Here is a 14,941-nt window from a genome sequence, read left to right as displayed (position 1 = left end):
GTCTGTGGGAGTCTGCACGTTCTCCCCGTGTGTCCGTGGGTTTCCTCCGGGTGCTCCGGTTTCCTCCCACAGTCCAAAGATGTGCAGGTTAGGTGGATTGGCCATGCTAAAATTGCCCTTAAGTGTTGGGTGGGGTTACTGGGTTATGGGGATAGGGTGGAGGTGTGAGCATGGGTAGGGTGCTCTTTCTAAGAGTCGGTGCAGACTCGAAGGGCCGAATGGCCTCCTTCTGCACTGTAAATTCTATGATCGTCTATGAAGTGTTGTTGCAATTATATAGGGTGTTGGTGAGACCACATCTGGAGTATTGTATTCAGTTTTTGTCTCCTTATTTGAGGAAGGATGTGGTGGCATTGGAGGCAGTTCAGAGGAGATTCACCAGATTGATTCCGGGGATGAAAAGGTTGAAGTATGAAGGGAGAATAAACAGTTTGGGCTTATACTGGCTGGAAGGATGAGGGGGGTATATAAAATACTAAATGGGATTGATAAAGTAAATGTAGACCAAATGTTCTCCCTTCTGGGAAAATCTAGAACGAGAGGTCACGGATGTAGGTTGAGAGGGGGTAGATTTAGAACTGAGATGAGGAGGAACTACTTCTCGCAGAGGGTGGTGAATTTGTGGAACTTGCTGCTCCATAGTGCGGTGGAATCAGAGTCATTAAATGGTTTCAAGAAGGAGATAGACATATTTCTGATTTTTTTTAAACGTGTTAAAGGGATATGGAAACAGGTAGGGATGTGGATTTGAGACTAGGAAGAAATCAGCCATGATCTGATTGAATGACGGAGCAGGCTCGAGGGGCTGAATTGTCCATTTCTGCTCCTAATTTCTATGTTGAGGTGTGCTTGGATTCTATGTTGAGGTGTGTTTGGAGAGGCAGTGGCTTGGTGGAATTGTCGCTGGACTAATAATTCAGAGACTCAGAGTCATGCTTTAGGGAGTCACGCCATGGCAGGTGGTGAAATTTGAAGTCAATAAAAATCTGCAATTAAAAGTCTAAAGGTGATCATGAAACCATTGTCGATTGTCATAAAAACTCATGTGGTTCACTAATGTCCTTTAGGGAAGGAAATCTGTTGCCCTAACCTGGTCTGGCCTACATGTGACTCCAGATCCACAGCAACGTGGTTGACTCTCAAATACTCTCAGGGATGTCAAGAAATGCTGACCCAATCAGCGACACCCACATCCCATGAACAAATTTTAAAGAAATGCTCCAGCGGCCTGGGAATTTTAGGGGCATAAGTGGAGGGATGGGACAACTGAATGGGTGAACGAGGTGCTGGGCAAAGCCCATTTCAGGCACTTGGAGAAGATTCACTCCAACCCTTCTCGTGCACTCAGCTTATTCGACGCACTTCAAACACATTTCCATTTATCTGCCACTGGCAGCCCGCTGCTTAGATTAAGAAAAGGATACTTGCAAAAAGTTTCAATCACCACAGGGATGTCCAGATGTAGAAATCCGAACCGTGGTTTGTAGTTGGTGAGGCTCACTGTGAACAAAAAGGCACATATCATCATCTCAGCAAGCATTGTAATCCAGACAAGGATAATACAGTGGTGAATCTTTACTCAGTCTTACATTTATACACAGAATAAAACATTACAAGAATACACCTCTTAACATGACCCTTCCATAGTTTCGATAAGTGTCTCTTTACATGTGCTCAAATAAAATGTCAATTAATTTCCTTCACATGTATATAATTAATCACGATTAACAGAAAGCACATCAAATACAAGAAATGGCCCCATAAGCCGGTCAGATCCCGTTTAACATTCCCGTGAGGTCCAGAGTGCCAGTTCAATTGTCAGCTCCTGGTAACACTCCTATCGCCAGCCCCTGGATACCACCACCCCTCCCATTCAATCGCCAGTCCCTGGATACCCCCCCAAATCGCCAGACTGTGGATAGCCCCACAATCGCCAGCTCCCGGAAGCCCCCCCAATCGCCAGCCCCTGAAACCGCACCACCCCGCCAATCAGCAGCCCCTGGATACTCCCCCCAATCGCCAGCCCCTGGATACTCCCCCCAATCGCCAGCCCCTGGATACTCCCCCCAATCGCCAGCCCCTGGATACTCCCCCCAATCGCCAGCCCCTGGATACTCCCCCCAATCGCCAGCCCCTGGATACTCCCCCCAATCGCCAGCCCCTGGATACTCCCCCCAATCGCCAGCCTCTGGATACTCCCCCCAATCGCCAGCCTCTGGATACTCCCCCCAATCGCCAGCTCCTGGAACCCCCCTCCCCAATCGCCAGTCCCTGGAACCCCCTCCCCACCCCAATTGCCAGGCCCTGGTCACCCCCCCCCCCCCTGCTCCCCCCAATCGGAAGCCCCTGGAACCGGCCCCCCCCCAATAGGCAGCCCCTGGAACCCCCCCCCCCCCCCCCAAATCGGCAGCCCCTGGAACCCCCCCCCCCCGCCCAATTGCCAGTCCCTGGATACTCCCCCCAATCGCCAGCCCCTGGATACTCCCCCCAATCGCCAGCCTCTAGATACTCCCCCCAATCGCCAGCCCCTGGATACTCCCCCCAATCGCCAGCCCCTGGAACACGCCCCCCCCCCCAAATCGGCAGCCCCCGGAACCCCCCTCCCCAATCGCCAGCCGCTGGAACCCCCTCCCCACCCCAATTGCCAGGCCCCGGTCACCCACCACCCCCGCCCCCCGCTCCCCCCCAATCGCCAGCCCCTGGAACACCCCCCCCCCCAATCGCCAGCCCCTGGACAGCCCACATTGCCATCACATGGACACCCTCCCATTGCCAGCCCCTGGATACAGCTCCACCATTGCCAGCCCCTGGATACAACTCCCCCATTGCCAGCCCCTGGATACAGCTCCCCATTGCCAGCCCCTGGATACAGCTCCCTCATTGCCAGCCCCTGGATACAGCTCGCCCATTGCCAGCCCCTGGATACAGCTTCCCCATTGCCAGCCCCTGGAGACAGCCCCCCATTGCCAGCCCCTGGAGACAGCCCCCCATTGCCAGCCCCTGGAGACAGCTCCCCACTGCCAGCCCTTGGGTACAGCTCCCCATTGACAGCCCCTGGATACCCCTCCCCATTGACAGCCCCTGGATACCCTTCCGCCATTGGCAGCCCCTGGATACCCCTCCCCTATCGCCAGCCCCTGGATACCCCTCCCCCATTGCAAGCCCCTGGATACCCTTCCCCCATTGACAGCCCCTGGTTACCCCTCCCCCATTGACAGCCCATGGATACCCCTCCCCCATTGCCAGCCCCTGGATACCCCTCCCCCATTGACAGCCCCTGGATATCTCCCTCATTGCCAGCCCCTGGACACCCCTCATTGCCAGCCCCTGCACCGCTCCCACTCTTCCCTCTCCTCAAGCCCCCCCATAGCTCCAACTACCTTCCACAAGCCCCCCACCCCAAACCACCCCATTGCCAACCCTGGATAACCCCGCCATTGCTAGCTCCTGAACAAGCCCCCCCCCCACCCTGGATACCTCCCATTGCCAGCCCCTGGACACTCCCATCACCAAGGCATTGAAATTCTCCAACGGTGATAATCAGTAGAAATCTAAGCTTAATGAGTTTCAATTCACCTTATGTGAGGCAATGGATGAAATGGCTTCAATCTGCGTGGATAAAGCCATGTGATTTGATGCCATTCAGTAAAATACATCATTGTCAGAATATATATAAATGGTGTGAAAATTGTCTGGAGTTGAACCTGTGATGAATTTAATCAATGGCCTTGCCGTTAGTTAGGGTGGCATGGTGATACAGTGGTTAGCGCGGCTGTCGCGTAGAGCCAGGGACCCGGGTTCAATTCTGCCCTTGGGTCACTGTCTGTGCGTAGTTTGCACTCTCTCCCCGTGTCTGCGTGGGTTTCCTCCCACAGTCCAAAGGTGTGTAGGTTAGGTGGATTGGCCATGCTAAATTGTCCTGAGTGTCCAACGGTTGAATGGGGCTACTCGGATAGGGCAGGAGTGGGCCTCTCTGGGGTGTTCTTTCAGAGTGTAGGTGCAGACTCGAGGGGCCAACTGGCCTCATTTTGCACTGTAGGGATTCTATGAATAGGACGGGGCATTGCAGTTAATCACCAGCAATTCTGTTCCAGTAGCACAACAATTATTTATAACCTTCAGCACAGAAACAACTGTCACAAAGAAGCTTCACACACAGGCAGAAAGATGGTGCCAACCCAAAGAGGAAGAATTTGGAGAGGTGACCAAAAGCTTGGTGAAACACGATATTGAAAGGAGATTGTTAACTAGAAGAGAGGGAGGTGGATAGACAGTATGGGGGTGTAGACAGCCAAAGACTAAGTCACTGATCATAGGCTGAAGGGAGAGGGAAATGTACAAGAGGCCAGAGTTAATTGAGAGCTTGTGGGCAGATAATGGTTTGCAGTGCAACAGGGAAGTTTGAAGAGAGGGATGATAGCCAGGAAGATATTTAAACATGAGGAGAGGAATGATAAATTTGTAGCATTTTGGGAACAGAATCCAGCATAAGTCAGAGAGGATGGGGTCTTCCGAGCCTGATGTATTATTACTGGGTGGCAAATGTGGAGAAAGTGCGGAGCTGGGTCAGAGGGGTTGATTCCCAGAGGGTCAGAATGGAGGAAAGTTTGTGTAGGGGGTCGGGCTTGAAGGCGCTAGCAACCGCGCCGCTCCCGATGGCCCCGGGGAAATACTCGGAGTCCGGTAATAATAGCTTCATTGAGAATTTGGAGGCAGTTTCGCCAACACTTCGGGTTGGGGGCAGGGTCAAGGGAAATGCCGATTTGGAGGAACCACAGATTTGAGCCAGGGTAGTGTGACAGAACTTTTCGCAAATGGGAGGAGAAGGGGATTAAGACACTAAAAGATTTGTTTCTTGGGGGTCGGTTTGCAGGTTTGAAGGAGCTGGGAGAGAAGTATGGGCTGGAGCAGGGGGAAATGTTTTAATACATGCAGGTTCGAGATTTTGCCAGGAAGGAGATAGAGTTTCCCGGTGGAGCCGGCCTCCACGTTGCTGGAGGAGGTGCTGGCGACAGTGGGACTGGAGAAGGGGGTAGTGTCGGCGGTTTACAGGGCAATTTTGGAAGAGGAGAAGGCACTGTTAAGTAATGGGTTAAGAGACATTCCAATTAGTTGTCTCATTTATGTTAAGTATCCAATAATTGACACTGATATGTAAAGGGGCTTCAGGTGGCCTTTGTGTCAGGTGATGTGATGATAGAGTTTTGTGCAGAGTCTGTTAAAGTGAAATAAAGGTGTTTGTGAAAAGGAGCAGAACCTTTGACTCTTTGTACAACAGCAGCTAAATGTCTAACAAATGGTAACAGAGAATGGTTGCTGTGCAAATGTGAAGGGCTGAAAGATACAACTTTTCCAGATCAAACCAAGGAGTGAGTTAGAAGAAAAAAAAGAAGATATATGGCTGAACCTAGGATAAAGATGGCCGGATATGACTCCCCCCACCCCCCCCCCTTTTTTTCTGAAAGGGGATCGTACGACCAATGGAGAAGTGCAGTAGTTATGTGGACTAAGGTAACAGCCTTGGGACAGAGAAAACAAGGTATGGCATTGGCTCTCTCTCTACATTATGACAGTAAAATCCGGTTTTACGCCGGTAATTAGGGTGTTGGTTGCAGAATCCTTCAATTGTGCTGTATTGGACAGTGGCTGCACATCTATTGTGTGTGGAATTGGCTGGTTAAAATGTTACTTGGACTTCTTGAATGCTGAAAATCGTAACAAGGTTAAGGAATTTGAAAGTTCCCCAAGTTTCAGGTTTGGGGATGACAATACTCTGAAGTCGCTGAAAAGAGTGGTGATCCCTTGCAATATTGACGGAGTGAATCATTAATTTCATAGAATTTATAGAATTTACAGTGCAGAAGGAGGCCATTCGGCCCATCGAGTCTGCACCGGCTCTTGGAAAGAGCACCCTACCCAAGGTCAACACCGCCACCCTATCCCCATAACCCAGTAACCCCACCCAACACTAAGGGCAATTTTGGACACGAAGGGCAATTTATCATGGCCAATCCACCTAACCTGCACATCTTTGGACTGTGGGAGGAAACCGGAGTACCCGGAGGAAACCCACGCGCACACGGGGAGGATGTGCAGACTCCGCACAGACAGTGACCCAAGCTGGAATCGAACCTGGGACCCTGGAGCTGTGAAGCAGTTGTGCTATCCACAAGGCTACCGTGCTGCCCCATTTCATTAGCACGGATGTTGTATCAAGTGAGGTACCGTTGCTTCTGAGCAGATCGTCGATGAAGAAAGCACACATGAAACTGGATATGGAACAGGATAAGGCAACAGTTTTTGGAAAGACGGTGGACTTACAATTTACACAGTTGGGACACTAGGGACGCTATTGTATTCCACTACTGACAAATAATATTTCAAGTAGAGTTGTTAAGGATGTGTTAATGGCAGTTGAAAATGGGACTTTAGCCGATAAAAAGCTTGTTGTAGTAAAACTGCATAGGCGATTCGCGCATCCGTCTCCTCGGAGGTTGAAAAATGTATTAAAGGATGCAGGGGTAAGAGGTGAAGCCTATACTAAACTGATAGAACAGGTTAGTGATTGCTGTGACCTTTGTAGGAAGTACAGAAGGACACCAGCACGACCAATAGTAACCCTACCTTTGGCCAGGGATTTTAACGACATTGTGGCCATGGACCTTAAGATCTGCGATAAAGCCAATAATATATTTATTTTGCATTTTGTAGATTTAGCAACCAGATTTAGTCAATCAACGATTGTACGAAGTAAAGCAAAGAGAGTAATTCTGGATCAAATCGTAGAAAAATGGATAGGGACAGGAACGGGCCCACCGGCAAAATTCCTGACGGACAATGGGGGAGAATTTGCTGATGATGAGTTTAGGGATATGTGTGAAAACGTGAATATCACAGTTATGAACACGGCTGCGGAAAGCCCATTTAGTAATGGTGTCTGTGAAAGAAACCATGCTGTAATTGATGACATGCTCTGGAAAATTTTGGCAGATAGACCGAATTGCAAGCTAAATTCAGCTTTAGCATGGGCGGTACATGCAAAGGATTTATTGCAGATGGTTGGGGGCTATAGTCCCTATCAATTAGTGTTTGGTTTGAAATCCTAAAATTCCTTCCATTTTGGATGACCAACCTCCAGCTTGGGAAGGGACTACAATTATCTCTGCCTTTGCTGAACATTTAATTGCACTACATAGCAGTAGAAAAGCTTTTTTGGAAGCAGAAGTCTCTGAAAAAATTCGCAAAGTTCTAAGGCATAATGTACGGCCATCAAATACTGTTTTTCAGCAAGGAGACATAGTATACTATAAGAGAGACAATTTTAATGAATGGAAAGGCCCAGGGAAGACCATAGGCATAGATGGCAAAACAATTATTTTGCAACGTGGCAATCAAACTTTTAGGGTACATTCATCAAGGATAATGGGTACAGACCACAAATTTTCAAATTTAGACAGAGCAGACAAACATGACGAGGAACCAGGGTCATCTGGTATGCACGTGTTACAGGACTATGAGGACCAGTTAACTGATATAGACAGGGTTTCTGTAGAGGAACGCAACACTTCTGATGAATTAGAACAGGCCATTTGTCTGAAAGGACAACTGCCAAAAGTTGGTACAAAAGTGACATACTTGCCTGAAGGGTCTACTCAATGGATAGATGCAACTGTTATTAGTAGAGCTGGGAAGGCCACTGGAAAGTATAAACATTGGTTGAATGTACAGCATTCAGGGGAAGGAGTCAAGACAATGGATTGGGAAAACGAAGTTCAAAAATGGAGGGCACAGAGACGCAGTGCCAGTTCAGATAGTACATTGGATAGTGAACATGTCCGCAGGAAAAGGTCGAGAACTATTGAATGGACATCCCACAGCAGAAGGGAAAGATCAAGCAGTAGCAGTACAGAACGAGATAGCAGGCGGAAGAGGAGACGTAGTTTATCAAGGTCTCGGAATATGAGTAAGACTATGAATACTAATAGGAGTAGAAGCACATGCACGTGAGATTTTGGTGGCTTCCAATAAATTAGATGAAAAAGTTACCAAAGATGCCAAACAGCAAGAACTGCATAGTTGTAGTGAATTTGGGGTATACACGGAAGTACCGGCTAGGGAACAAAGAGCTCTATCCCACAGATGGAGTTGCATGGAAAACGTTCTTCCAGTTGGAACTTATAAGGCAAAGGCCAGGCTTGTGGCAAGGGGATTTGAAGAAAACTTAGAAGATCAGGATTTAAGTGGAGATTCACCTACGGCAGGAAAGGTTATTTTAAAGATCTTCTTGGCTCTATTAGCCACAAAGGTATGGGAATGCAAATATATAGATATAAAGCTGCCTTTTTGCAGGGCCATCAGCTCCAGAGAGACATTTTTCTCCGTCCTTCTAAAGAGGCAGCTAACACAGAAGGGGTACTCTGGAAGTTGAACAAATGTGTATATGGATTAAATGATGCATCTAGAGTCTGGTATTTTTCGGTAAGGTCAGTTTTGTTAAAGTTAGGCTGTTGCCAGTTGAAAGCAGATCCAGCAATGTTTTACATAGACACATAGAAGATAGGAGCAGGAGGAGGCCTTTTGGCCCTTTGTGCCTGCTCTGCTATTCATCACGATCATGGCTGATCATCCAACTCAATAGCCTGCTTTCTCCCCAGAGCCTTTGATCCCATTCTCCCCAAGTGTTATATCCAGCCGCCTCTTGAATATATTCAAAGTTTTAGCATCAACTACTTCCTGTGGTAATGAATTCCACAGGCTCACCACTCTTTGTGTGAAGAAATGTCTCCTTATCTCTGTCCGAAATGGTTTACCCTGAATCCTCAGGCTGTGACCCCCTGGTTCTGGACACACCGATCATTGCTAACATCTACCCTGCATCTACCCCGTCTAGTCCTGTTAGAATTTTATAAGTCTCTATGAGATCCCCCCTCATTCTTCTGAACTCCAGCGAGAACAATCCCAACCTAGTCAATCTCTCCTCATATGACAGTCCCGCCATCCCTGGAATCAGTCTGGTAAGCCTTTGCTGCACTCCCTCGAGAACAAGAACATCCTTCCTCAGAGAAGTAGACCAAAACTGCACACAATACTCCAAGTGTGGCCTCATCAAGGCCCCTGTACAATTGCAGAAACACATCCCTGCTTCTATGCTCAAAACCTCTCACAATGAAGGCCAACATGCCATTAGCCTCCTTTACCGCCTGCTGCACCTGCATGCTTACCTTCAGCCTATGGTGTACAAGGACACCCAGGTCCCGCTGCACACTCCCCTCTCCCAATTTACAACCATTCAGGTAGTAATCTGCCTTCCTGTTTTTGCTTCCAAAATGAATAACCTCACACTTATCCAAATTATACTGCATCTGCCATTGGTTTGCCCACTCGCCCAACCTGTCGAAATCTTGCTGTGTAATCCCTGCATCCTCGTCACAATTCACCCTCCCACCTAATTTGGTATCTTCTGCAAACTTTGAGAAGTTACATTTTGTTTCCTCATCCAAATCATTAATATATATTGTGAATAGCTGGGGTCCCAGCACCGATCCCTGCGGTACCCCATTGGTTACTGCCTGCCAATTTGAAAAGGACCCATTAATCTCCACTCTTTGTTTCCTCTCTGCCAACCAGTTTTCTATCCACCTCGATACATTTCCCCCAATCACATGCGCTTTAATTTTGACAATAATCTCTTATGCGGAACTTTGTCAAACGCCTTCTGAAAGTGCAAATATACCACATCGATTGTACTGGTTACATCTTCAAAGAATTCCAACAGATTTGTCAAGCATGATTTTCCCTTCATAAATCCATGCCGACTCTGACTGATCCTGCCACTGCTTTATAGATTTTCTACCATAATGTCCTTGATAATGGATTCAAGCATTTTCCCCACTTGTTAGGCTTACTGGTCTATAATTCCCTGCTTTCACTCTACCTCCCTTTTTGAGTATCGGAGTGACGCAAGCTCCTTAAGCACTCTGGGATGCAGATTCTCAGGCCCTGGGGATTTATCTGCCTTCAATCCCATCAGTTTTCCCAGCACCATTTCTCTATTAATGTTGATCTCCCTCAGTTCTTCCCTCTGTACCTTTCATTCTCCAACATTTCTGGGGTCTGATTTGTGTCCTCATTTGTGACAGAACCAAAGTATGTATTCAATTACTCAGCCATTTCTTTGTTCCTTATTATGCATTCCCCTGTTTCTGTCTGTAGTGGGCCTACATTTCTCTTTACCAATCTCTTTCTCTTCACATATCTGTAGAAACTCTTAGTATAAGTCTTTATGTTCCCTGCAAGCTTCCTTTCGTACTGTACTTTCCCCTTCTTAATAATCCCCTTGTCCATCTTTGCTGAATTCTAAACTGCTCCAATCCTCAGACCTATTATTTTTCTTGGCCAATCTGTATGTTTCTTCCTTGTATCGGATACCGTTTCAAATTTCCTTTGTAAGCCATGGATTGGCCCTCTTACCCACTTTGCTTTTGTGCCAGAAGAAATGAGTTATAGTTTCTCCATGCATTCCTTGAATGTTTGCCATTGTCATCGCTTTACGTAACTCTCCCCAATCTATCAAGGCCAACACATGCCTCATATCCTCATAGTTCCCTTTATTAAGATTCAGCACCCTACTCTCCAACCAACTACTTCACTCTCCATCTTGATAAAAATTTACTGGCACTATAATGGAAATCTTTCTGGCATTATTATGATACATGTCGATGATTTTTTGTGGGGTGGGACTAGTGATTTTAAAGCTATTGTAATCTCTGGTTTGAGGAAAGAATTCAGGGTTGGAAGTGAGGCTTCGACTTCCGGTTGCGGCTATGCGGAGCTAAGCCGCACGATTCGGCAGCTCCCGCTATCACGGACTTTTGGGCTCGTTAGAGGAGCCCCAACGGAAATTTTTTTGAAGACAACCCGTGGGGAAGGGAAGAGCGAGGTCCCCCTTCAACTTTTATGGACCGGACCAGAAGTGAAACGGCCAAAAAAGCGGCACTGGAGCAGCGGGAGAAGAGAGGGAAGAAAAGCAAAATGGCGGCGGCCGGGGACAAAGCGGAGTGCGGGCCGGAGCTGCAGGAGTTCATCAAGCGCTGCTTCGAGGAGCTGCGGAAGGAGATGCTGGCGCCTATGTTGTCGGCGATTGAAGGACTAGGGATGACCCAGAAGGCCCACGAGGTAAAGATCCAGGAGGTACAGAAAAGAGTTAGTGAGAATGAGGACGAGATCTTGGGCCTGGCGGTGAGAGTGGAGGAGCACGAGGCGCGACACAAGAGGTGGGTGGGAAGACTCGAAGACTTGGAGAACAGGTCGAGGAGAAAGAACCTGCGGATCCTGGATCTCCCTGAAGGAGTGGAGGGGGCCGATGCCGGGGCATACGCGAGCACTATGCATGATAACGTGGAACGTGAGGGGCCTGAACGGGCCGGTGAAGAGGGCCCGAGTGTTCGTGCACTTAAAGGGACTGAAGGCAGACGTGGTCATGCTCCAAGAGACACATCTGAAGGTGGCGGACCAGGTCAGGTTAAGAAAGGGATGGGTAGGACAGGTATTCCATTCGGGGCTGGACGCGAAAACTAGAGGGGTGGCAACATTGGTGGGGAAGCGGGTGTCATTTGAGGCTAAGACTATCGTAGTGGATAACGGAGGGCGATATGTGATGGTGAGCGGTAGGTTGCAGGGGACGTGGGTGGTGTTGGTAAATGTATACGCCCCGAACTGGAATGATGCTAGATTCATGAAGCGCATGTTGGGGCGCATTCCGGACCTGGAGGTAGGAAGCCTGGTAATGGGTGGGAACTTCAACACGGTGTTGGACCCAGCACTGGACCGCTCCAGATCAAGGACTGGAAAGAGGCCGGCGGCGGCCAGGGTGCTTAGGGGGTTTATGGATCAGATGGGGGGAGTGGACCCATGGAGGTTTGCTAGGCCGCAGGGCAGGGAATTTTCTTTTTTCTCCCACGTGCACAAAGCCTACTCCCGGATAGATTTCTTTGTCCGGAGTATTCGGCCATAGCCGTTTCGGATCATGCCCCGCACTGGGTGGAACTGGAGCTGGGAGAGGAACATAGCACATAGAAAAATCAGCACAGAACAGGCCCTTCGGCCCACGATGTTGTGCCGAACCTTTGTCCTAGATTAATCATAGATTATCATTGAATTTACAGTGCAGAAGGAGGCCATTCGGCCCATTGAGTCTGCACCGGCTCTTGGAAAGAGCACCCTACCCAAAGTCAACACCTCCACCCAACACTAAGGGCAATTTTGGACACTAAGGACAATTTATCATGGCCAATCCACCTAACCTGCACATCTTTGGACTGTGGGAGGAAACCAGAGCACCCGGAGGAGACCCATGCAGACACGGGGAGGATGTGCAGACTCCGCACAGACAGTGACCCAAGCCGGAATCGAACCTGGGACCCTGGAGCTGTGAAGCAATTGTGCTATCCACAATGCTACCGTGCTGCCCTTAAGAACAAATAAATCTACACTCTATCATTTTACCGTAATCCATGTACCTATCCAATAGCTGCTTGAAGGTCCCTAATGTTTCCGACTCAACGACTTCCACAGGCAGTGCATTCCATGCCCCACTACTCTCTGGGTAAAGAACCTACCTATGACATCCCCCCCTATACCTTCCACCATTCACCTTAAATTTATGTCCCCTTGTAATGCTTTGTTCCACCCGGGGAAAAAGTCTCTGACTGTCTACTCTATCTATTCACCTGATCATCTTATAAACCTCTATCAAGTCGCCCCTCATCCTTCTCCGTTCTAATGAGAAAAGGCCTAGCACCCTCAACCTTTCCTCGTAAAACCTACTCTCCATTCCAGGCAACATCCTGGTAAATCTCCTTTGCACCTTTTCCAAAGCTTCCACATCCTTCCTAAAATGAGGCGACCAGAACTGTACACAGTACTCCAAATGTGGCCTTACCAAAGTTTTGTACAGCTGCATCATCACCTCACGGCTCTTAAATTCAATCCCTCTGTTCATGAACGCTAGCACACCATAGGCCTTCTTCACAGCTCTATCCACTTGAGTGGCAACTTTCAAAGATGTATGAACATAGACCCCAAGATCTCTCTGCTCCTGCACATTGCCAAGAACTCTACCGTTAACCCTGTATTCCGCATTCATATTTGTCCTTCCAAAATGGACAACCTCACACTTTTCAGGGTTAAACGCCATCTGCCACTTCTCAGCCCAGCTCTGCATCCTATCTATGTCTCTTTGCAGCCGACAGCAGCCCTCCTCACTATCCACAACTCCACCAATCTTCGTATCGTCTGCAAATTTACTGACCCACCCTTCAACTCCCTCATCCAAGTCATTAATGAAAATCACAAACAGCAGAGGACCCAGAACTGATCCCTGCGGTACGCCACTGGTAACTGGGATCCAGACTGAATATTTGCCATCTACCACCACTCTCTGACTTCTATCAGTTAGCCAGTTCGTTATCCAACTGGCCAAATTTCCCACTATCCCATGCCTCCTTACTTTCTGCAGAAGCCTACCATGGGGAACCTTATCAAATGCCTTACTAAAATCCATGTACACTACATCCACTGCTTTACCTTCATCCACATGCTTGGTCACCTACTCAAAGAATTCAATAAGACTTGTAAGGCAAGACCTACCTCTCTCAAATCCGTGCTGACTATTCCTAATCAAGCAGTGTCTTTCTAGATGCTCAGAAATCCTATCCTTCAGTACCCTTTCCATGACTTTGCCTCCCATCGAAGTAAGACTAACTGGCCTGTGATTCCCAGGGTCATCCCTATTCCCTTTTTTGAACAGGGGCACGACATTCGCCACTCTCCAATCCCCTGGTACCACCCCTGTTGACAGTGAGGACGAAAAGATCATTGCCAACGGCTCTGCAATTTCATCTCTTGCTTCCCATAGAATCCTTGGATATATCCCGTCAGGCCCGGGGGACTTGTCTATCCTCAAGTTTTTCAAAATGCCCAACACATCTTCCTTCCTAACAAGTATTTCCTTAAGCTTACCAGTCTGTTTCACACCGTCCACTCCAACAATATGGCCCCTCTCATTTGTAAATACAGAAGAAAAGTACTCGTTCAAGACCTCTCCTATCTCTTCAGACTCAATACACAATCTCCCGCTATTGTCCTTGATCAGACCTACCCTCGCTCTAGTCATTCTCATATTTCTCACATATGTGTAAAAGGCCTTGGGGTTTTCCTTGATCCTACCCGCCAAAGATTGTTCATGCCCTCTCTTCGCTCTCCTAATCCCTTTCTTCAGTTCCCTCCTGGCTATCTTGTATCCCTCCAATGCCCTGTCTGAACCTTGTTTCCTCAGCCTTACATAAGTCACCTTTTTCCTCTTAACAAGACATTCAACCTCTCTTGTCAACCATGGTACCCTCACTCGACCATCTCTTCCCTGCCTGACAGGGACATCCACGTCAAGGACACGTAGTACCTGTTCCTTGAACAAGTTCCACATTTCACTTGTGTCCTTCCCTGACAGCCTATGTTCCCAACTTATGCACTTCAATTCTTGTCTGACAACATCGTATTTACCCTTCCCCCAATTGTAAACCTTGCCCTGTTGCACACACCTATCCCTCTCCATTACTAAAGTGAAAGTCACAGAATTGTGGTCACTATCTCCAAAATGCTCCCCCACTAACAAATCTATCACTTGCCCTGGTTCATTACCAAGTACTAAATCCAATATTGCCCCTCCTCTGGTCGGACAATCTACATACTGTGTTAGAAAAGCTTCCTGGACACACTGCACAAACACCACCCCATCCAAACTATTTGATCTAAAGAGTTTCCACTCAATATTTGGGAAGTTAAAGTCGCCCATGACTACTACCCTATGACTTCTGCACCTTTCCAAAATCTGTTTCCCAATCTGTTCGTCCACATCTCTGCTACTATTGGGGGGCCTATAGAA

At 48.1% G+C, this 14,941-nt stretch overlaps 1 protein-coding gene across 1 annotated transcript in view; it reads right to left on the bottom strand.

Annotated features, from left to right (window-relative positions):
• The window catches only part of mbtps2 (membrane-bound transcription factor peptidase, site 2), a 194,774-nt gene that overhangs the window by 28,199 nt on the left and 151,634 nt on the right, over window positions 1-14,941 (bottom strand). The window contains exon 10 of the mRNA XM_072514446.1: window positions 1,425-1,500. Within this exon, the coding sequence (XP_072370547.1) occupies window positions 1,425-1,500 (76 nt within the window). The remainder of the gene's footprint in view (window positions 1-1,424; window positions 1,501-14,941) is intronic.

Source organism: Scyliorhinus torazame, chromosome 8 (assembly GCF_047496885.1).
Source record: "Scyliorhinus torazame isolate Kashiwa2021f chromosome 8, sScyTor2.1, whole genome shotgun sequence".
NCBI lineage: Eukaryota > Metazoa > Chordata > Chondrichthyes > Carcharhiniformes > Scyliorhinidae > Scyliorhinus > Scyliorhinus torazame.
This window is presented reverse-complemented; position numbering and strand designations above follow the sequence as displayed.